Source organism: Larus michahellis, chromosome 30 (assembly GCF_964199755.1).
Source record: "Larus michahellis chromosome 30, bLarMic1.1, whole genome shotgun sequence".
Lineage (NCBI taxonomy): Eukaryota > Metazoa > Chordata > Aves > Charadriiformes > Laridae > Larus > Larus michahellis.
In genome coordinates this window covers 641,533-664,442 of record NC_133925.1, presented here as the reverse complement: position 1 = coordinate 664,442, position 22,910 = coordinate 641,533, and the positions used below count along the sequence as shown (strand labels likewise).

The following is a 22,910-nucleotide window of genomic DNA, read 5'->3' as shown; positions in this document are numbered from 1 at the left end:
TCCCAGTCCCTCCCAGTCCATCCCAGTCCCTCCCAGTCCTCCCCAGTCCCCCCCAGACCTCCCAGTCCTCCCAGTCCCCTCCCAGTCCCCCCCGGTGCCTCCCAGTCCATCCCAGTCCCTCCCAGTTCTCCCAGTCCCCTCAGGTCCTCCCAGTGCCCCCCAGACCTCCCCGTCCATCCCAGTCCGTCCCAGTCCATCCCAGTGCTCCCAGTTCATCCCAGTCCGTCCCAGTCCTCCCAGACCTCCCAGTCTGTCCCAGTCTGTCCCTGTCCGTCCCAGTCCCTCCCAGTGCTCCCAGTCCCCTCAGGTCCTCCCAGTGCTCCCAGTCCCCTCCCTGTCCCACCCGGTGCCTCCCAGTCCCTCCCAGTCCATCCCAGTCCATCCCAGTTCTCCCAGTCCCCTCAGGTCCTCCCGGTGCTCCCACTGTCCCCCAGACCTCCCCGTCCATCCCAGTCCGTCCCAGTCCATCCCAGTGCTCCCAGTCCTCCCAGTTCGTCCCAGTCCGTCCCAGTGCTCCCAGTCCTCCCAGTCTGTCCCAGTCCTCCCACTCCTCCCAGTCTGTCCCAGTCCGTCCCAGTCCATCCCAGTCTCTCCCAGTGCTCCCAGTTCTCCCAGTCCCCTCGAGTCCTCCCAGTGCTCCCAGTCCCCCCCAGACCTCCCAGTCCTCCCAGTCCCTCCCAGTCCCCCCCGGTGCCTCCCAGCCCCTCCCAGTGCTCCCAGTCCATCCCAGTCCGTCCCAGTCCTCCCAGTCCTCCCAGTCTGTCCCAGTCTGTCCCCGTCCGTCCCAGTCTTCCCAGTCCCTCCCAGTGCTCCCAGTCCTCCCAGTCTGTCCCAGTCCTCCCACTCCTCTCAGTCTGTCCCAGTCCATCCCAGTCTGTCCCAGTCCATCCCAGTCTTCCCAGTCCCTCCCAGTGCTCCCAGTTCTCCCAGTCCCCTCGAGTCCTCCCAGTGTTCCCAGTGCCCCCCAGACCTCCCCGTCCATCCCAGTCCGTCCCAGTCCCTCCCAGTCCGTCCCAGTCCATCCCAGTCCCTCCCAGTCCCTCCCAGTTCTCCCAGTCCCCTCAGGTCCTCCCAGTGCTCCCAGTGCCCCCCAGACCTCCCCGTCCATCCCAGTCCGTCCCAGTCCCTCCAGTTCTCCCAGTCCTCCCAGTCCTCCCAGTCCCTCCCAGTGCTCCCAGTGCCCCCCAGCCCTCCCCGTCCATCCCAGTCCGTCCCAGTCCTCCCAGTCTGTCCCAGTCCCCCCACTCCTCTCAGTCTGTCCCAGTTCGTCCCAGTCTGTCCCAGTCTTCCCAGTCCCCCCCAGTTCTCCCAGTGCTCCCAGTCCCCTCCCAGTCCCCCCCGGTGCCTCCCAGTCCCTCCCAGTCCCTCCCAGTGCTCCCAGTACCTGGGGGGAGCGGCAGCAGCAGCAGCAGGGCGGTGGGGAGGGTGGCGGCCACCGGTCTCATGGTGGGGGCTGGGGGACACAGAGGGTCACCCCAGTGTCCCCAGTGTCCCCTCCCAGTGTCCCCTCCCAGTGTCCCCTCCCAGTGTCCCCAGTATCCCCCGGCATCCTCAATGTCCCTTCCCAGTGTCCCCAGTGTCCCCTCCCAGTGTCCCCAGTGTCTCCTCCCAGTGTCCCCCGGTGTCCCCAACATCCCCAATGTCCCCCCCCCGGAGTCCCCACTGTCCCCAACGTCCCCGTGGTCACTGTCCTCCCCTTCCATCCCCCACTGTCCCCATTGTCCCCCGTGTCCCCTATTGTCCCCCGGTGTCCCCACTGTTGCCGGTGTCCCAGCTGTCCCCTGCTGTCCCCTATTGTCCCTGTCCCCCCAGTGTCCCCCATTGTCCCCAGTGTCCCATATTACCCCTGTCCCCCCATTGTCCCCAATGTCCCCATTGGCCCCACTGTCCCCATTGTCCCCCCCATCCCTGTCCCCCCCATGTCCCCAGTGTCCCCACACTGTCCCCACTGTCCCCCTCATCCCTGTCCCCTCAGTGTCCCCAGTGTCCCCCACTGTCCCCCCACTGTCCCCCTTGTCCCTGTCCCCACTGTCCCCACCGTCCCCCCCATCCCTGTGCCCCCAGTGTCCCCATTGTCCCCCCAGTGTCCCCACTGTCCCCCTCATCCCTGTCCCCCCAGTGTCCCCCAGTGTCCCCCTCATCCCTGTCCCCTCAATGTCCCCCAGTGTCCCCCCACTGCCCCCACTGTCCCCCCCATCCCTGTCCCCCCCGTGTCCCCAGTGTCCCCTCACTGTCCCCACTGTCCCCCTCGTCCCTGTCCCCCCAGTGTCCCCCACTGTCCCCACTGTCCCCCTTGTCCCTGTCCCCACTGTCCCCACCGTTCCCCTCATCCCTGTCCCCCCAGTGTCCCCCAGTGTCCCCCTCATCCCTGTGCCCCCAGTGTCCCCATTGTCCCCACTGTCCCCACTGTCCCCCTCATCCCTGTCCCTCCCGTGTCCCCACTGTCCCCCCATTGTCCCCACTGTCCCCCTCGTCCCTGTCCCCCCGGTGTCCCCCAGTGTCCCCCCCATCCCTGTCCCTCCCGTGTCCCCAGTGTCCCCACACTGTCCCCCCGTCCCCCTCGTCCCTGTCCCCCCAGTGTCCCCCAGTGTCCCCCTCATCCCTGTCCCCCCCGTGTCCCCATTGTCCCCACTGTCCCCCTTGTCCCTGTCCCCCCGGTGTCCCCCCCTGTCCCCCCCATCCCCATCCCCCCCGTGTCCCCAGTGTCCCCCCAGTGTCCCCACACTGTCCCCACTGTCCCCCTCATCCCTGTCCCCCCATTGTCCCCATTGTCCCCACTGTCCCCCTCATCCCTGTCCCCTCAGTGTCCCCAGTGTCCCCCAGTGTCCCCCCACTGTCCCCACTGTCCCCCTTGTCCCTGTCCCCCCACTGTCCCCACCGTCCCCCTCATCCCTGTCCCCACCGTGTCCCCATTGTCCCCCCAGTGTCCCCCAGTGTCCCCCTCATCCCTGTCCCCTCAATGTCCCCCATTGTCCCCCCAGTGTCCCCCACTGTCCCCCCCATCCCTGTCCCCCCGTGTCCCCAATGTCCCCCCACTGTCCCCACTGTCCCCCTCGTCCCTGTCCCCCCGGTGTCCCCCGTGTCCCCCTCATCCCTGTGCCCCCAGTGTCCCCAGTGTCCCCCCACTGTCCCCCCTCATCCCTGTCCCCTCAGTGTCCCCCAGTGTCCCCCCACTGTCCCCACTGTCCCCCTTGTCCCTGTCCCCACTGCCGCCACTGTGCCCCCCATCCCTGTCCCCCCCGTGTCCCCAGTGTCCCTCACTGTCCCCACTGTCCCCCATCCCTGTCCCCTCAGTGTCCCCAGTGTCCCCAGTGTCCCCCAGTGTCCCCCCAGTGTCCCCACCATCCGCCTCATCCCTGTCCCCCCACTGTCCCCATTGTCCCCGACTCCCCCTTGTCCCCACTGTCCCCTATTGTCCCCCACTGTCCCCATTGTCCCCTGTCCCTCTACCCCCCCCCCATCACTGTCCCCCATTGTCCCCATTGTCCCCAGCGCCTGACGGTCCCAGGCGGTGCCGGGGGCCGGGTGACAACACCAAGGACGTGTGTCCCCGTGTCCCCCCCCCCCCCCCAACACCACCCCTGTCCCCTCCCCGGACGCCTGGGTCCCCCCCCACGCTGCCATGGGACAAATTCCTCACGCGCCGGTGTCACCCCCACGGCCCCAGGGGACAAAGGGACCCTCTGTGTGTCCCCCCCCCACCCCCAGACGCCTGGGTCCCCCATGGGACACACAGGCCCCATTGACCCCCCCCCCCAAGTATGGGGGGACCCAGATGTCCAGGGGGGGACCCATGGGTTCGGGGGGACACATGGATTTGGGGGGACCCAGGTGTCCGGGGGGGGGGACACCCATGGATTGGGGGGGACCCATGGATTTGGGGGGGACCCAGGTGTCTGGGGGGGGACCCATGGATTGGGGGGGACCCATGGATTTGGGGGGGACCCAAGTGTTCGGGGGGGACCCAAGTGTCTGGGGGGGGGTCTCATGGATTCGGGGGGACCCAGGTGTCCGGGGGGAGGACCCATGGATTCGGGGGGACCCATGGATTTGGGAGGGGCCCCATGGGTTCGGGGGGGCCCAGGTGTCCGGGGGGGGGGACCCATGGATTCGGGGGGACCCATGGATTTGGGGGGGACCCAGGTGTCCGGGGGGGGGACCCATGGATTGGGGGGGACCCATGGATTTGGGGGGGACCCAGGTGTCTGGGGGGGGGACCCATGGATTCGGGGCGACCCATGGATTTGGGGGGGACCCATGGATTTGGGAGGGGCCCCATGGGTTCGGGGGGGCCCAGGTGTCCGGGGGGGGACCCATGGATTCGGGGGGACCCAAGTGTCTGGGGGGGGAACCCATGGATTCGGAGGGACCCATGGATTTGGGGGGGACCCAGGTGTCCGGGGGGGAGACCCATGGATTGGGGGGGACCCATGGATTTGGGGGGGACCCAGGTGTCTGGGGGGGGGACCCATGGATTGGGGGGGACCCATGGATTTGGGGGGGACCCAGGTGTCCGGGGGGGACACCCATGGATTCGGGGGGACCCATGGATTTGGGGGGGACCCATGGATTTGGGAGGGGCCCCATGGGTTCGGGGGGGCCCAGGTGTCCGGGGGGGGGACCCATGGATTCGGGGGGAACCCATGGATTCGGAGGGACCCATGGATTTGGGGGGGACCCAGGTGTCTGGGGGGGGGAACCCATGGATTGGGGGGGACCCATGGATTTGGGGGGGACCCAGGTGTCCGGGGGGGGGACCCATGGATTGGGGGGGACCCATGGATTTGGGGGGGACCCAGGTTTCTGGGGGGGGACCCATGGATTGGGGGGGACCCATGGATTTGGGGGGGCCCCATGGATTTGGGAGGGGCCCCATGGGTTCGGGGGGGCCCAGGTGTCCAGGGGGGGGACCCATGGATTTGGGAGGGGCCCCATGGGTTCGGGGGGGCCCAGGTGTCCAGGGGGGGGACCCATGGATTGGGGGGGACCCATGGATTTGGGAGGGGCCCCATGGGTTCGGGGGGGCCCAGGTGTCCGGGGGGGGGGGGGACCCATGGATTTGGGGGGGGACCCAAGTGTCGGGGGGGGGGGGGGCAGGGGTTCGGGGGGAACTCCCAGGTGTTTGGGGGGGGGCACCAGGGCTTTGGGGGCACCCAGGCGCCTGGGGGGGGGGCGGGGGGGGGGCCACCCAGGCACGGTTGGGTCCCCAGGGGACAGTGGGGCGGGGGGGGGCCGGACGCCTGGGTCCCCTCGGAGCCTGGCAGCGCCACCAAAGCCACAAGGGGACATTTGTCCCCAGGACAGGGTGATGTCACCCCCCCGGGTGGGGGGGGATAAAAAAAAGTGGGGGGGGGGGGGAGAGTTAGGACACCTGGGTCCCCTGGGCCACTGGGGGGGCTGTTGGTCGCCCCCCAGGCTGGGTCGGGGGTTGGGGGGGGGGGGATGTCGTGACCCCATGGGGACCTTTGGGGACCCAGGCATCAGGGGGGCGTCTGTGGGGGGGGGGGGGGACACCCAGTTATCCCGGGGCCGGGGGGGTGTGGGGGGGGGGGTCATAAGCCCATGGGGACCCCCAGGCATCGGGGGGCACCCAGGCGTTCGGGGGGGGGGGGGGGGGGACAACACGACCCAGGTGTTCTGGAGTGGGGGGGGGTCATGACCCCATGGGGACCCTTGGGGACCCCCAGGCGTCCGGGGGACACCCCCCCACCCCCCCCCCCCGTTTTCCTCCCCCCCCCCCCCCCCCCAAATCTCCCCACGTACCACTGGGAGGTGGGGGTGCCCCAGGAGGGGACCCAGGCGTCCGGGCGGTGGCGGGGGGCCGAGGGTGAGGGTTGGGGGGGGGGGGAAACGACTGGGAATATGTACTGGGGGGGAGGGGGGGGGGAGGGCAGGGCCACCCCCCGGGTGTCATCGTCATCGTCCATCCCCCCCCCCCCGACCCCCCCCCCGGGTCCCTTGGGAGACACACTGGGCCCGTGGCACCCACTGGAACGGACGCCTGGGTGTCACCCCCCCCCCACCCCGGCCTGGGACCCCCCCCCCGACTCCTGGGTCCCCTTTTTTGGGGGGGGTCCCGAACCCCTGGGTCCCTTCTTGGGGGGGGGGGGGGTGTCCTGGACTCCTGGGTCCCCTCTATGAGGGGGTGGGTGCCGAACTCCTGGGTGCCCCCCCCCCCCCCGAACTCCTGGGTTCCCCTTTTGGGGGGGCCGTCCCGGACTCCCGGGTCCCCTCTATGGGGGGGGTCCCGGACCCCTGTGTCCCCCTTTTGGGGGGGTCCCGAACTCTTGGGTCCCCCCCGAACTCCTGGGTCCCCCTTTTGTTGGGGGGGGGGGGGTGGGGTTCCGGACTCCTGGGTCTGAACTCCTGGGTCCCCCCCCCCCAAACTCCTGGGTGCCCCTTTTTGGGGGGGGGGGGGGTGTTCCCGGAGAGGGCTTAAGCCCCGCCCCCCGACGCTGGCCACGCCCTCCACCCGTAGCCCCGCCCTCCAGCACGGCGCCGACCGAACCACTCTGGGGGGGGTGTGTGTGTGTCACGATGAGCCCGCTCCTCCCAGTCCCCTTTCCCCCCCCTTCCCAGGCTAATGGGGCATGGCGGGGGGGCGCAGAAACCCCCACCAAAGTGGAGAGGGCGGGGTTGAACCCCTTTTTCCCCTCTTTTTTCCCCCATTTTCCCCTCTTCCCCCCCCCCCCCTACGGCGCCGCCGCAATGGTCGCGCCCGCACCTGCCCGGAGGGGGCGTGGCCTGGCGGGCACCTGGGCGGAACCACCGCAGCGGGAGGGGGGGGGGGGGGGGGGGGCGGGAGGGCGCCCCTCCCGCTTCATGAGCCCGCCCAGGTGGAGCCGGGGGCGTGGCCCGTGGGGGGGGGGGCGTGTCCAGGTGCGCCCGGCCACGCCCACACCTGCCGCCGCCATCATGGCCGCCGTCATGGCCGCGCTCCTGGCGCTGCTGGGTGGGCCCGGGGGCTAATTAAGCGGGTTGGGGGGGCTAATTAAAGGGCTAATCAAGGGACTGGGGGGTAATTAAGGTCCTGGGGGGGGGAGCTAAGGGGGGCTAATTGGGGGCTGGGGGTTAATTGAGGGGGTAATTTGGGAGGGGGAGGAAGAGGGGTCTTGGGGGGTAACTAGGGGCCTAGGGGTTAATTGAGGGGGCAATTAGGGGTTTGGGGGGTGATTAAGGGGGTAATTAGGGGCTGGGGGCTAATTGAGGGAGTAATTAAGAGGCTTGGGGGGGAACTAGGGGGGTAATTAGGGGCTGGGGGGGGCTCGGGGGGCAACTGAGAGGGGCAAAGGGGGTCCTGGGGGGTAATTAGGGGCCTGGGTGTTAACTGAGGGGTAATTACGGGTAATTAAGGGGGTAATTAGGGGCTGGGGGCTAATTGAGGGGGGTAATTAAGGTGCTCGGGGGGTAATTGGGTGGGTAATTAGGGGCTGGGGGGTCTTTAGGGGGGTGATTGGGGGGGGCAGAGGGGGTCTTGGGGGTTAATTAGGGACCTGGGGGTTAATTGAGGGGGTAATTAAGGGTCTCAGGGCTAATTAAGGGGCGGGGGGTCTAGGGGGAATTACAGGGGTAATTAAGGGGCTGGGGGGTAATTGGGGGAGTAATAAGGGGTCCGGGTGCTAATTAAGGGGGTAAGTAAGGGTCTTGAGGGGTAACGAAGGGGGTAATTAAGGGACCTGGGGCTAATTAAGGGGGGTAATTAGGGGCTGGGGGCTAATTGAGGGGGGTAATTCGGGGTTTTGGGGGTAACGGAGGGGGAATTAAGGAGTGGGGGGGGGGCTCTGGGGGGCAATTGAGGGGTGACGGGGGGTGACAGGTCCCGGGGGGTGACAGGGGGTGACAGGGACCAGAGGAGGTGACAGGGGGTGACAGGGGGTGACAGGAGGTGACAGGGACCAGAGGAGGTGACAGGGGGTGACAGGAGGTGACAGGGGGTGACAGGGACCAGAGGAGGTGACAGGAGGTGACAGGGGGTGACAGGAGGTGACAGGGACCAGAGGAGGTGACAGGGGGTGACAGGGGGTGACAGGAGGTGACAGGGGGTGACAGGGACCAGAGGAGGTGACGGGGGGTGACGGGGGGTGACAGGAGGTGACAGGGGGTGACAGGGACCAGAGGAGGTGACAGGAGGTGACGGGGGGTGACAGGGGGTGACAGGGACCAGAGGAGGTGACAGGGGGTGACAGGGGGTGACAGGGGGTGACAGGGGGTGACAGGGACCAGAGGAGGTGACAGGAGGTGACAGGGGGTGACAGGAGGTGACAGGGGGTGACAGGGACCAGAGGAGGTGACGGGGGGTGACGGGGGGTGACAGGAGGTGACAGGGGGTGACAGGGACCAGAGGAGGTGACAGGAGGTGACAGGAGGTGACGGGGGGTGACGGGGGTGACAGGGACCAGAGGAGGTGACAGGAGGTGACAGGGGGTGACAGGGACCAGAGGAGGTGACAGGAGGTGACAGGGGGTGACAGGGGGTGACAGGGACCAGAGGAGGTGACGGGGGGTGACGGGGGGTGACGGGGGGTGACAGGAGGTGACAGGGGGTGACAGGGACCAGAGGAGGTGACAGGAGGTGACAGGAGGTGACGGGGGGTGACGGGGGTGACAGGGACCAGAGGAGGTGACGGGGGGTGACGGGGGGTGACGGGGGGTGACAGGAGGTGACAGGGGGTGACAGGGACCAGAGAAGGTGACAGGAGGTGACAGGAGGTGATGGGGGGTGACGGGGGTGACAGGGACCAGAGGAGGTGACAGGGGGTGACAGGAGGTGACAGGAGGTGACAGGGGGTGACAGGGACCAGAGGAGGTGACAGGAGGTGACAGGGGGTGACAGGGAGGTGACAGGGGGTGACAGGAGGTGACAGGGGGTGACAGGGACCAGAGGAGGTGACAGGAGGTGACAGGGGGTGACAGGGAGGTGACAGGGGGTGACAGGGACCAGAGGAGGTGACAGGAGGTGACAGGGGGTGACAGAAGGTGACAGGGACCAGAGGAGGTGACAGGGGGTGACAGGAGGTGACAGGGGGTGACAGGGACCAGAGGAGGTGACAGGAGGTGATGGGGGGTGACAGGAGGTGACAGGGGGTGACAGGGACCAGAGGAGGTGACAGGAGGTGACAGGGGGTGACAGGGGCTGACAGGGACCAGAGGAGGTGACAGGGGGTGACAGGGAGGTGACAGGGGGTGACAGGGACCAGAGGAGGTGACAGGAGGTGACAGGGGGTGACAGGAGGTGACGGGGGTGACAGGGACCAGAGGAGGTGACAGGGGGTGACAGGAGGTGGCAGGGGGTGACAGGGACCAGAGGAGGTGACAGGAGGTGACAGGGGGTGACAGGGAGGTGACGGGGGTGACAGGGACCAGAGGGGGTGACAGGGGGTGACAGGGGGTGACAGGGACCAGAGGAGGTGACAGGAGGTGACAGGGGGTGACAGGGGGTGACAGGAGGTGACAGGGACCAGAGGAGGTGACAGGAGGTGACAGGGAGGTGACGGGGGTGACAGGGACCAGAGGAGGTGACAGGGGGTGACAGGGGGTGACAGGGGGTGACAGGGACCAGAGGAGGTGACAGGAGGTGACAGGGGGTGACAGGGAGGTGACGGGGGTGACAGGGACCAGAGGGGGTGACAGGGGGTGACAGGGGGTGACAGGGGGTGACAGGGACCAGAGGAGGTGACAGGGGGTGACAGGAGGTGACGGGGGGTGACAGGGGGTGACAAGGACCAGGGGAGGTGACAGGGAGGTGACAGGGGATGACAGGGGGTGACAAGTCCCAGGGAGGTGACAGGGGGTGACAAGGACCAGGGGAGGTGACAGGAGGTGACAGGGGGTGACAGGAGCCAGGGGGGTGGCTGGGAGGTGACCGGGAGGTGACAGGGGGTGACAGGTCCCAGGGGGAGGTGACAGGGGGTGACAAGTCTGAGGGGTGACAGGAGCCAGGGGGGAGGTGGCAGGGGGTGACAGGGGGTGACAGGTCCCAGAGGGGTGACAGGAGGTGACAGGGGGTGACAGGTCCCAGGGGGGTGACAGGGAGGTGACAGGGAGTGACAGGAGCCAGGGGGGTGGCAGGAGCCAGGGGGAGGTGACGGGGGGTGACAGGGGGTGACAAGGACCAGAGGAGGTGACAGGGAGGTGACGGGGGATGACAGGGGGTGACAAGTCCCAGGGAGGTGACAGGGGGTGACAAGGACCAGGGGAGGTGACAGGGGGTGACAGGTCCCAGGGGGAGGTGACAGGGGGTGACAAGTCTGAGGGGTGACAGGAGCCAGGGGGGAGGTGGCAAGGGGTGACAGGGGGTGACAGGTCCCAGAGGGGTGACAGGGAGGTGACAGGGGGTGACAGTGGATGACAAGACCTTGGGAGGGGGAGGGTGACAGGTCATAGAGGGGTGACAGGGACCAGGGGGGAGGTGACGGGGAGGTGACAGCAAGGTGCCACCCCCCTAACCGGTTGCCGATGTCACCCCCCCAGCCCCTGTCACCCCCTTACAGGTGACAGTGACAGACCCCCGGACGGTGGCCCTGCTCTTCCAGCCTGTCCTGCTCCGGTGTCACTACCAGACGGTGGCCCCCGACCCCCCCATTGTCACCTGGAAGTACAAGTCCTTCTGTCCCACCCCATCAGGGGACAACAACGGGATCGTCACCTCCCCTGGGGACAGCCCCGACGTCACCTCCCCCTGCCCGGATGCCGCCCGCACCGTCCGCATCGTGGCCACCAAGCAGGGTGGCGTTGTCACCCTCGGGGACTTCTACAGGGGACGCGGCGTCACCATCTTGGGAGGTGGGGACGTTGGGGACATTGGGGGGGGGGGAACGCACACACGTTGGGAGGGTGACGGAGGTGTCCCAGGGTGTCACCGAGGTCGGGGGGGGGGGGACGGGGACGTCACAGGGGCGTTGCAGGGGTTGGGGACAACGTCACGGGGGTCTGAGGGGGACACCGGGGGTGTCACCAGGGTTGGGGAGGTGACACTGGGGTGCCACCGGGGTTGGGGACGATGTCACAGGGTGTCACAGGGCTCTGGGGGGGTCCTCCAGGGATGTCACCGGGGGTCTGGGGGACCCCAGGGGTGTCACCGGGTGTCACCAGGCTGTCACCGGGGTGGGGTGGGGACCCCAAGGGTGTCACCAGGGGTCACCGGGGGTCACCAGGGGTCAGGGGGACCCCAGGGACGTGGAGGGGGACCCCAGGGGTGTCACCAGGGACGTCACCAGGGTCTGGGGGCACCCCAGGGGTGTCACTGGGTGTCACCAGGGTGTCACCAGGGTGGGGTGGGGACCCCAGGGGTGTCACCAGGGACGTCACCAGGGTCTGGGGGCACCCCAGGGGTGTCACTGGGTGTCACCAGGGTGTCACCAGGGTGGGGTGGGGACCCCAGGGGTGTCACCAGGGATGTCACCGGGATCTGGGGGGATTCCAGAGGTGTCACCGGGTGTCACCAGGGTGTCACCAGGGTGTCACTGGGGTCTGGGGGGGGTCCTCCAGGGACGTCACTGGGGTCTGGGGGCACCCCAGGGGTGTCACCAGGGTGTCACCGGGGTGTCACCGGGGTGGGGTGGGGACCCCAGGGGTGTCACCAGGGAAGTCACTGGGGTCTGGGGGGTCCCCAGGGGTGTCCCCAGGGTGTCACCGGGGTGGGTGAGGACCCCACAGGTGTCACGGGGGTCTGGGGGGACCCCAGGGTGTCCCCAGGGTGTCACCGAGGGGGTGTGGGGACCCCAGAGGTGTCACCAGGGATGTCACCGGGGTCTGGGGGCACCCCAGGGGTGTCACCAGGGTGTCACCGGGGTGTCACCGGGGTGGGGTGGGGACCCCAGGGGTGTCACCAGGGAAGTCACTGGGGTCTGGGGGGTCCCCAGGGGTGTCACCAGGGTGTCACCGGGGTGTCACCGGGGTGGGGTGGGGACCCCAGGGGTGTCACCAGGGAAGTCACTGGGGTCTGGGGGGTCCCCAGGGGTGTCCCCAGGGTGTCACCGGGGTGTCACCGGGGTGGGGTGGGGACCCCAGGGGTGTCACCAGGGAAGTCACTGGGGTCTGGGGGGTCCCCAGGGGTGTCCCCAGGGTGTCACCGGGGTGTCACCGGGGTGGGGTGGGGACCCCAGGGGTGTCACCAGGGAAGTCACTGGGGTCTGGGGGGTCCCCAGGGGTGTCACCAGGGTGTCACCGGGGTGTCACCGGGGTGGGGTGGGGACCCCAGGGGTGTCACCAGGGAAGTCACTGGGGTCTGGGGGGTCCCCAGGGGTGTCCCCAGGGTGTCACCGGGGTGGGGTGGGGACCCCAGAGGTGTCACCAGGGAAGTCACTGGGGTCTGGGGTGTCCCCAGGGGTGTCCCCAGGGTGTCACCGGGGTGGGGTGGGGACCCCAGGGATGTCACCAGGGAAGTCACTGGGGTCTGGGGTGTCCCCAGGGGTGTCCCCAGGGTGTCACCGGGGTGGGGTGGGGACCCCAGGGATGTCACCAGGGAAGTCACTGGGGTCTGGGGGGTCCCCAGGGGTGTCCCCAGGGTGTCACCGGGGTGGGTGAGGACCCCACAGGTGTCACGGGGGCCTGGGGGGACCCCAGGGTGTCCCCAGGGTGTCACCGAGGGGGTGTGGGGACCCCAGAGGTGTCACCAGGGATGTCACCGGGGTCTGGGGGCACCCCAGGGGTGTCACCAGGGTGTCACCGGGGTGTCACCATGGTGGGGTGGGGACCCCAGGGGTGTCACCAGGGATGTCACCGGGGTGGGTGGGTGGGGGGTGTGATGTCACCGGGGCCGGGGGTCACCTTGTCACCCGAGGGACCCAGGCGTGCGGGGTTGGCAGGGGCGGAGCTGAGCCTGGGCCCGGCGGCGTGGGGTGACAGCGGCATCTACATCTGCACCGTCACCTCCACCCAGGACCTGGAGGGCAACAACGAGGCCGTGGCTGAACTGGTCGTACTGGGTGAGGCACTGGGAGGCACTGGGAGGGTTGAGGGGGGCACCGGGAGGGCACTGGGAGGGACTGGGAATGCCTCAGAGGGCTCAAGAGGGACTGGGAAGTACTGGGAGGGCACTGGGCTGTACTGGGAGAGACTCGGAGGGCACTGGGAGGTACTGGGAGAGACTGGGAGGGACTGGGAGGGCACTGGTCAGGCACTAGGAGAGACTGGAAGGCACTGGGAAGTACTGGGAGGGCACTGGGCTGTATTAGGAGAGACTCGGAAGGCACTAGAAGGGCACTGGGAAGTACTGGGAAGTACTGGGAGGCACTGGGAGGCACTGGGAGGGCACTGGGAGGGACTGAGAAAGACTGGAAGGCACTGGGAGAGCACTGGGAGGGCACTGGGAGGGACTGGGAATGCCTCAGAGGGCTCAAGACGGACTGGGAAGTACTGGGAGGGCGCTGGGCTGTACTGGGAGAGACTCAGAGAGCACTAGAAGGGCGCTGGGAGGTACTGGGAGAGACTGGGAGGGCACTAGAAGGGCACTGGGAGGTACTGGGAGAGACTGGGAGGCACTGGGAAGGCACTGGGAGGGCACTAGGAGAGACTGAAAGGCACTGGGCTGTACTGGGAGGGCACTGGGCTGTACTGGGAGAGACTCGGAGGGCACTAGAAGGCCACTGGGATATACTGGGAAGTACTGGGAGGCACTGGGAGAGCACTGGGAAGGACTGGAAGCCACTGGGAGAGACCGGAAGGCACCGGGAGAGCACTGGGAGGGACTGGGAATGCCTCAGTGGGCTCAAGAGGGACTGGGAAGTACTGGGCGGGCACTGGGCTGTACTGGGAGAGACTTGGAGAGCCCTAGAAGGGCGCTGGGAGGTACTGGGAGAGACTGTGAGGCACTGGGAGGGCACTAGGAGAGACCAGAAGTCACTGGGAGGCACTGGGATGGACTGGGAACGCCTCAGAGGGCTCAAGAGGGACTGTGCTGTACTGGGAGGGCGCTGGGCTGTACTGGGAGAGACTCGGAGGGCGCTAGAAGGGCGCTGGGAGGTACTGGGAGAGACTGGGAGGCACTGGGTGGGCACTGGGAGAGGTTGGAAGGCACTGGGAGGCACTGGGCTGTACTGGGAGAGACTCGGAGAGCACTAGAAGGGCGCTGGGAGGTACTGGGAGAGACTGGGAGGCACTGGGAAGGCACTGGGAGGGCACTAGGAGAGACTGAAAGGCACTGGGAAGTACTGGGAGGGCACTGGGCTGTACTGGGAGAGACTCGGAGGGCACTAGATGGGCACTGGGAGGTACTGGGAGAGACTGGGAGGCACTGGGGAGGCACTGGGAGGGCACTAGGAGAGACTGGAAGGCACTGGGAAGTACTGGGAGGGCACTGGGCTGTACTGGGAGAGACTCGGAGGGTGCTAGAAGGGCACTGGGAGGTACTGGGAGAACGCTAGGAGAGACTGGGAGGCACTGGGAGGCCACGGGGAGGGACTGGGAGGTTACTGAAAGGGCACTGGGAGGGACTGGGAGAGTACTGGGAGGGGCTAGGCTATAATGGGAAGGATCGGGAGTGCTGGGCGGGACTGGGAAGTAGTGGGAAGGAGGGACTGGGAGAACACTGGGACGGACTGGGCTGTACTGGGAGGGACTGGGAGAGCATTGGGAGGGACTGGGCTGTACTGGGAAGGACTGGGAGAGCATTGGGAGGGACTGGGCTGTACTGGGCAGGACTGTGAGAGTGCTGTGAGGGCCTGGGACATACTGGGCAGGACTGGGAGAGCACTGGGGGGAGACTGGGCTGTACTGGGAGGGACTGGGAGAGCACTGGAATGGACTGGGAGAGCACTTTGAGGGACTGGGCTGTACTGGGAGGGACTGGGAGAGCGCTGGGAGGGACTGGGCTGTACTGGGAGGGCCTGGGAGAGCACAGGAAGGGACTGGGGGGGACTGGGAGAGCACTGGGAGGGACTGGCCCATACTGGGAAGGAGTGGGAGAGCACTAGAAGGGACTGGGAGGGACTGGGAGAGCACTGGAAGGGACTGGGGGGGACTGGGAGAGCACTGGGAGGGACTGGCCCATACTGGGAAGGACTGGGAGAGCACTGGAAGGGACTGGGGGGGACTGGGAGAGCACTGGGAGGGACTGGCCCATACTGGGAAGGAGTGGGAGAGCACTAGAAGGGACTGGGAGGGACTGGGAGAGCACTGGGAGGGACTGGGCTGTACTGGGAGGGCCTGGGAGAGCACTGGAAGGGACTGGGGGGGACTGGGAGAGCACTGGGAGGGACTGGCCCATACTGGGAAGGACTGGGCTGTACTGGGAAGGACTGGGAGGCCAGCACAGCTCCCTGGGGGGGGGGGGGGGGGGTGTATTGGGACCACCCGAACGCCTGGGTCCCCTCGGGGGGGTGGGGGGGGGTGGGAGTGTCTGCGTGTGTGTCCCCCCCCCCCCGGGGACGCCTGGGTGCCCCCCTCCCCGGACGCCTGGGTCCCCTGATGCCCCCCCCCCACGCCCCCCCCCCGCCTTTGGTGTCCCTTGTGTCCCCCCAGGGTCCCTATCGGAGGCCACCGACCTCTTGCCGGGCGTCCAGCTGGGGACCCTGCCAGGTACAGGGGGGGGGACACACACCCCCCCAGGCGTCCCCGGTGGGGGGGGACATACACACACACCCCCCCAGGTGTCCGGGAACCCCCTTTCCACCCCCTCCCCCCCCCACCACCCCCCAAAGGGACCCAGGTGTCCGGGGGAGGGGGACATCCAGGCGTCCGGGGGGGGGACACCCAGGCGTCTGGGGGGGGAACGCGACACTCAGGCGTCCCCGGGGGGGGGACACCCAGGCATCCTGGGGGGGGGACACGACACCCAGGTGCCCGGGGGGGGGACACACCCAGGTGGTATAGAGAGGTTTTGGGGGTGTCTGGGTGCCTGGGTCCCCCCCCCGCATCTATAGGGGGGGTCAGGGGACACCCAGACGCCTAGGTGTCCCCCCCCGGGATCTATAGGGGGGGTCAGGGGACCACGCAGACACTTGGGTGTCCCCCCCCAGGATCTATAGGGGACCTTGGGGACACCCAGACATTTGGGTGTCCCCCCCCGGGATCTACAGGGGGGGTCAGGGGACCACCCAGGCACCTGGATGTACCCCCCTGGGATCTATAGGGGACTTTGGGGTCACCCGGACGCCTGGGTGTCCCCCCCCCGGGATCTATAGGGGGGGTCAGGGGACCACGCAGACACTTGGGTGTCCCCCCCCGGGATCTACAGGGGGGGTCAGGGGAGCACCCAGACACTTGGGTGTCCCCCCCCGGGATCTATAGGGGACTTTGGGGTCACCCAGGCACTTGGGTGTCCCCCCCCAGGATCTATGGGGGGGTCAGGGGACCACGCAGACACTTGGGTGTCCCCCCCCGGGATCTATAGGGGACCTTGGGGTCAGCCGGATGCCTGGGTGTCCCCCCCCGGGATCTATAGGGGACTTTGGGGTCACCCAGGCACTTGGGTGTCCCCCCCCCGGGATCTATAGGGGACTTTGGGGTCACCTGGACGGCTGGGTGTCCCCCCCCGGGATCTACAGGGGGGGTCAGGGGACCACCCAGGCACCTGGATGTACCCCCCTGGGATCTATAGGGGACTTTGGGGTCACCCAGGCACTTGGGTGTCCCCCCCCAGGATCTATAGGGGGGGTCAGGGGACCACGCAGACACTTGGGTGTCCCCCCCCCGGGATCTATAGGGGACTTTGGGGTCACCCGGACGCCTGGGTGTCCCCCCCCCGGGATCTATAGGGGACTTTGGGGTCACCCAGGCACTTGGGTGTCCCCCCCCAGGATCTATGGGGGGGGTCAGGGGACCACGCAGACACTTGGGTGTCCCCCCCCAGGATCTATAGGGGACCTTGGGGTCACCCGGACGCCTGGGTGTCCCCCCCCAGGATCTATAGGGGGGGTCAGGGGACACCCAGACGCCTAGGTGTCCCCCCCCGGGATCTATAGGGGACATTGGGGTCACCTGGACGCCTGGGTGTCCCCCCCCCCGGGATCTATAGGGGGGGTCAGGGGACCACGCAGACACTTGGGTGTCCCCCCCCGGGATCTACAGGGGGGGTCAGGGGACCACCCAGGCACCTGGATGTACCCCCCTGGGATCTATAGGGGACTTTGGGGTCACCCAGGCACTTGGGTGTCCCCCCCCAGGATCTATAGGGGGGGTCAGGGGACCACGCAGACACTTGGGTGTCCCCCCCCCGGGATCTATAGGGGACTTTGGGGTCACCCGGACGCCTGGGTGTCCCCCCCCCGGGATCTATAGGGGACTTTGGGGTCACCCAGGCACTTGGGTGTCCCCCCCCGGGATCTATAGGGGACCTTGGGGTCACCCAGACTCCTGGGTGTCCCCCCCCGGGATCTATAGGGGGGGTCAGGGGACCACGCAGACACTTGGGTGTCCCCCCCCGGGATCTATAGGGGGGGGTCAGGGGACCACCCAGGCACCTGGATGTACCCCCCTGGGATCTATAGGGGACCTTGGGGTCACCCAGGCACTTGGGTGTCCCCCCCCCGGGATCTATAGGGGACCTTGGGGTCACCCAGACTCCTGGGTGTCCCCCCCCGGGATCTACAGGGGGGGTCAGGGGACCACGCAGGCACCTGGATGTACCCCCCTGGGATCTATAGGGGACTTTGGGGTCACCCAGGCACTTGGGTGTCCCCCCCCGGGATCTATAGGGGGGGTCAGGGGACCACGCAGACACTTGGGTGTCCCCCCCCGGGATCTATAGGGGACTTTGGGGTCACCTGGACAGCTGGGTGTCCCCCCCCGGGATCTATAGGGGGGGTCAGGGGACCACGCAGACACTTGGGTGTCCCCCCCCCGGGATCTATAGGGGACTTTGGGGTCACCCGGACGCCTGGGTGTCCCCCCCCCGGGATCTATAGGGGACTTTGGGGAGACCCAGACACTTGGGTGTCCCCCCCGGGATCTATAGAGGACTTTGGGGTCACCCAGGCACTTGGGTGTCCCCCCCCAGGATCTATAGGGGACCTTGGGGTCACCCGGACGCCTGGGTGTCCCCCCCCAGGATCTATAGGGGGGGTCAGGGGACACCCAGACGCCTAGGTGTCCCCCCCCGGGATCTAAAGGGGGGGTCAGGGGACCACGCAGACACTTGGGTGTCCCTCCCCGGGATCTACAGGGGGGGTCAGGGGACCACCCAGGCACCTGGATGTACCCCCCTGGGATCTATAGGGGACTTTGGGGTCACCCGGACGCCCGGGTGCCCCCTCTGACCACCCCCCCCCCCCCTTTTCCCCCCCCCCCCGCCCCCCAGACTGGCTCTTCGTGGTGCTGGTGGCGCTGGGGGTGGCGCTGGGGGCGCTGCTGCTGGGGCTGTGCTGGTGCCAGTGCTGCCCCCACACCTGCTGCTGCTACCTGCGCTGCCCCTGCTGTCCCCACCGCTGCTGCTGCCCCGAGGCCCGTGAGTGCCCCCGCCCTTGGCCCTGGGGGGGGGGGGGGGGGGGGGGGAGGACAGACCCGGGGGGGGGGGGGTCCCCTGGGGTCCCCTAGGGGGTGGGGTAGGGTCCCCTGGGGTCCCCTGGGGTGGGGTAGGGTCCCTTGGGGTCCCCTGGGGCGCTCCCGGCTCCCCTGGCGTGGGGTCCCCTGGGGTGCGATGGGGTCCCCTGGGGTCTCCTGGTGTCACCTGGCGTCTCCTGGGGTGTGATGGGGTCCCCTGGGGTCCCCTGGTGTCACCTGGGGTCTCCTGGGGCACTCCTTGGGGTCCCCTGGGGTCCCCTGGGGTGGGGTAGGGTCCCTTGGGGTCCCCTGGGGTCCCCTGCTTGTCCCCTGGGGTGCTCCCAGCTCCCCTGGCGTGGGGTCCCCCTGGGGTCCCCTGGGGTGTGACGGGGTCCCCTGGTGTCACCTGGGGTCCCCTGGGGCACTCCCGGCTCCCCTGGCGTGGGGTCCCCCGGGGGCACTCCTGGGGTCCCCTGGGGTGTTGACGGGGTCCCCTGGGGTGTGATGGGGTCCCCTGGGGTTCCTTGGGGTCCCCTGGTGTCACCTGGGGTCTCCTGGGGCACTCCTTGGGATCCCCTGGGGTGGGGTAGGGTCCCTTGGGGTCCCCTGGGGTCCCCTGCTTGTCCCCTGGGGTGCTCCCGGCTCCCCTGGCGTGGGGTCCCCCTGGGGTCACCTGGGGTGGGGTAGGGTCCCCTGGGGTCCCCTGGGGTGGGGTAGGGTCCCTTGGGGTCCCCTGGGGTCCCCTGCTTGTCCCCTGGGGCACTCCCGGGTCCCCTGGCGTGGGGTCCCCTGGGGTCCCCTGGGGGCACTCCTGGGGTCCCCTGGGGTGTGACGGGGTCCCCTGGTGTCACCTGGGGTCTCCTGGGGTGGGATAGGGTCCCCTGGGTCCTCTGGGGTGGGGTCCCCTGGGGAGCGACGGGGTCCCTTGGGGTCCCCTCGGGTCCCCTGGGGTGCGACGGGGTCCCCGGGGGTCCCCTTGGAGCACACCTGGGTCCCCTGGGGTGGGGTGGGGTCCCCTGGGGCACTCCTGGGTCCCCTGGGGTGGGGGTCCAGGACGCCTGTGTCCCCTCCCCGGGGAAGGGGACGTCACCGGACCCCCCCGGGACACTTGTGTCCCCTCCCCGCAGTGTACCTGGCGGGAAAGGCAGCGACCTCCGGAGCCATGAGCGGAATTTACGGCCCCCCCCCGCCCTCCCTGGCCCTCCGGACCCTGGGTGAGTGACACTGGGGGACACCGCGGGTGGCGCCGGTATGGGGGGGGGGGGGGGTGTGACAATGACACTGAGGTGCCACCTTCCCCCCCCCTCCCCCCCCCGACAGCCAGCAGCCAGAGCTCCCAGGTGCCCCTGCTGCGTGACAGCGATGGCAGCGTGGTGTCAGGTGAGGTCGCGGCGGTCGATTGACAGCTGTCAATCATTTTTTTTGGGGGGGGGGAGCCGTTGATTGACAGCTGTCAATCATCCCCCCCCCCTTTTATCCACCCCCGCCCCATTGGGTGCTGGGGAACGGAGGGTGGGGGGTGAAGCTAAGCAGGGTCCGGCCTGTCAGCGGGCTGGATGGGTGACCTGAACATTGAGAGGAGGGGGGGGCCTGATGCTTGGCCCCCCCCCCCCTAAATATTGGGGTGTCATCCCCCCCCCCCCCACTCCCCACAGGCCCCCCCGCGCCCCCCCCCGCCGTCCTGCGTTACCTGGAGGAGCAAATCGGTGCCTTCGAACCCCGCGGCCGCTACCCCCCGTCGAGGGCAGGTAGGTGCTGGGGGGGGGGGGGGGGGGCACAATTAATCAATTAATCCCTCCCCCCCACCGTGGGGCATCGACCCCCCCCCCCCGAGTAACCCTCCGTGGGGCATTTACCCTCCCCGTGGGGCATCAACCCCCCCCAATGACCCCCCTCCATGGGATAGTAGCCCCTCCCAGTTTGCCCGCCCAGGGCATTTACCCCCCATGGGGCAATTTCCCCCCCCAGTTTTACCCCCCCAGAGGCATCCACACCCCCAATTACCCCCCCATGGAGCAGTAGCCCCTCCATTTTACCCCCCGGGGGGGCATCAAAGACCCCATGGGGCATCAACCCCTCCCAATTGCCCCCCCATGGGGCAATTCCCCCCCCTCCCTTTCTGCCCCCCCCCAGGGGCATCAACCCCTCCCAATTCCCCCCTGGTGGGGTACAAGCTCCCCCCCCATTTTACCCCCCCAAGGCATTTACCCCCCCCTCCGTGAGGCATCAACCCCCCCCCGATTACCACCCCATGGGACAGTAGCCCCCCGCCATGGGGCATCAGCCCCCCCCATTTTACCCCCCCCAGGGGCATCAACCCCCCCAATTCCCCCCCCATGGGTTAATAGCCCCCCCCCCGGGCATTTACCCCCACAATGGGGCAGTCTCCCTCCCATTTGACCCCCCCCCGGGATATTTACCACCCCCCAGGGTTTATTTACCCCCCCATGGGGCTGCCCCCACCCGCGTTTTTTGCCCCCCCACCAATATTTAACACCCCCCCCCCCCCGTGTATTTACCCCCCCCCCCCAGGGATTATTTACCCCCCAATGGGGCATTAACGCTTCCTCCCCCTCCCCAAATTTGCCCCCCCCCCCCCAGGTCCCCCCCCCAGCGACATCAGCTCCCTCCACGAAGCCCCGGATGCCTGGGTCCCCCGACGGCGCCCCCCCACCCCCCCTTCCCCTCCCCCCCCCCGGGGGCGCTGGCGCTCGGAGGAATTTTTGGGGGGATCCCTGGGGGGGTCACCCCCCCCTTCCCGTCCCCGTTCGCGTTCCCGGGACGATCTCTTGAAGGGGGGGGCTGAGCCCCTGCCCCGTCACCCCCCCGACCCCCCCGACGCCTCCGGAAGGTGAGGGGGGGGGGAGTCCCATGGGGTCATGGGGGTGTTTGCGGGGGGGGGGTGTCCCTGGGGGTCCCAAATGGCATCTGGGGGGTCCCTTGGGGTCCCCTGCGGGTCTGGGGGGGGGGTCCTATGGGGTACTGGGGGGGTCATGGGGGGGTTTGGGGCGTTCCGTGGGGTTTTAGGGGGTCTGGGGGGGTCTCTGGGGGTCCCAGGGGGCATTCGGGGGGGTCCTATGGGGTCTGGGGGGGTCCCTTGGGGTGCCAGGAAGGGTTTGGGGGGGCTCCTATGGGGTATTGGGGGGGTCATGGGGGGGGGGGTCCCAAGGGGGGGTTGGGGGGTTCTGTGGGGTTTTGGGGGGTCTGGGGGGGGTCTCTTGGGGTCCCAGGAGGGGTTTGGGGGGGGTCCCATGGGGTATTGGGGGGGTCACTGGGGTTTTAGGGGGTCTGGGGGGGGGTCTCTGGGGGTCCCAGGGGGCATTCGGGGGGCTCCTATGGGGTCTGGGGGGGCTCTGGGAGCATTTGGGGGAGTCCCTGGGGGTCTGGGGGGGTCCCTTGGGGTGCCAGGAGGGGTTGGGGGGGTCCTATGGGGTATTGGGGGGTTCATGGGGGCATTTGAGGGGGGCCCTGGGGGTCCCAGAAGGGGTTTGGGGGGGGGGGTCCCTATGGGGTATTGGGGGGGTCATGGGGGGGATCCCAGGGGGGATTTGGGGGGTTCCGTGAGGTTTTGGGGGGTCTGGGGGGGGGTCTCTGGGGGTCCCAGGGGGCATTCGGGGGGGGGGTCCTATGGGGTCTGGGGGGCCCTGGGAGCATTTGGGGGAGTCCCTGGGGGTCTGGGGGGGTCCCTTGGGGTGCCAGGAGGGGTTTGGGGGGGGTCCTATGGGGTATTGGGGGGGTCATGGGGGGGTCCCAAGGGGGGGTTGGGGGGTTCTGTGGGGTTTTGGGGGGTCTGGGGGGGGGGGTCTCTTGGGGTCCCAGGAGGGGTTTGGGGGGGGTCCCATGGGGTATTTGGGGGGGTCCCTGGGGTTTTAGGGGGTCTGGGGGGGGGTCCCTGGGGTTCCCAGGGGGCATTCGGGGGGGGGGGGGGTCCTATGGGGTCTGGGGGGACCCTGGGGTCCCGGGGGGGGGGGGGTTGGGGGGGTATTGGAGGCTCACGGGGACTTTGGGGGGGTCCCTGGAGGTCTGGGGGGGCCCCTGGGGGGGTCCTATGGGGTATTGGGGGGTCTGGGAGGGGGGGGGGGGGGTGTGTGTCCCATGGGGTATTGGAGGGGGGGGGGGGGCTGAGGGGGGGTGTCCATCCCCCCCCTCCCTCGAGCCCCCTCCCCACCTAAGCCCCCCCTTTCCCCCCCTCCCCCCCCAGCACGACGCCTTGAGCCGCGAGAGCCTGGTGGTGTAACCCCTCCCCCCCCCGGACGCCTGGGTGCCCCCCCCCCCACACCTGGGTGCCCCCCCCCCCAGGACGCCTGGGTGCCCCCCCCCCCCCCGAGGCATTTTTTTGGGGCCTTTCGGGGTTTTTTTTTTTTGGGGGGGGGGGGGGGCTTTTACTTTTTTTTTGTAACGGGAAAAAGGCGGGGGGGGGGGGGAGGGAGAAGGTGGTGGTGGGGGAGGGAGGTCGCCCCTCCCCCGCTCGCCCCTTTTTGGGGCCAAATAAAG

The 22,910-nt window shown here is 68.6% G+C and overlaps 1 protein-coding gene across 2 annotated transcripts; it reads left to right on the top strand.

Moving 5' to 3' along the window:
* The first annotated feature begins 6,900 nt into the window (after positions 1-6,900).
* Positions 6,901-22,782, top strand: LOC141735315 (lipolysis-stimulated lipoprotein receptor-like). Of its 2 annotated transcripts, XM_074567952.1 has the most exons (10): positions 6,901-6,952; positions 10,470-10,781; positions 12,806-12,925; positions 15,459-15,515; positions 18,235-18,381; positions 19,544-19,630; positions 19,737-19,796; positions 20,072-20,164; positions 21,018-21,267; positions 22,618-22,782. In XM_074567952.1, the coding sequence occupies exons 1-10, from the start codon at positions 6,916-6,918 to the stop codon at positions 22,628-22,630; spliced, it is 1,176 nt and encodes a 391-aa protein (XP_074424053.1). In that variant the 5' UTR covers positions 6,901-6,915; the 3' UTR covers positions 22,631-22,782. The 2 variants fall into 2 exon arrangements, with proteins under 2 accessions (XP_074424053.1, XP_074424054.1); XM_074567953.1 differs by lacking the exon at positions 15,459-15,515 and having other exon boundaries at positions 22,618-22,778.
* Positions 22,783-22,910: the final 128 nt, after the last annotated feature.

What these genes read in the sequence shown, in the direction of transcription:
- LOC141735315 (XM_074567952.1), top strand. Translation starts at nt 6,916, where the DNA reads ATGGCCGCCGTCATGGCCGCGCTCCTGGCGCTGCTGG. An exon ending in CGCGCTCCTGGCGCTGCTGG is followed by an intron (nt 6,953 to 10,469) that starts GTGGGCCCGGGG and finishes TCACCCCCCCAG; the next exon opens with CCCCTGTCACCCCCTTACAG. An exon ending in CTGCTGCTGCCCCGAGGCCC is followed by an intron (nt 18,382 to 19,543) that starts GTGAGTGCCCCC and finishes CCCTCCCCGCAG; the next exon opens with TGTACCTGGCGGGAAAGGCA.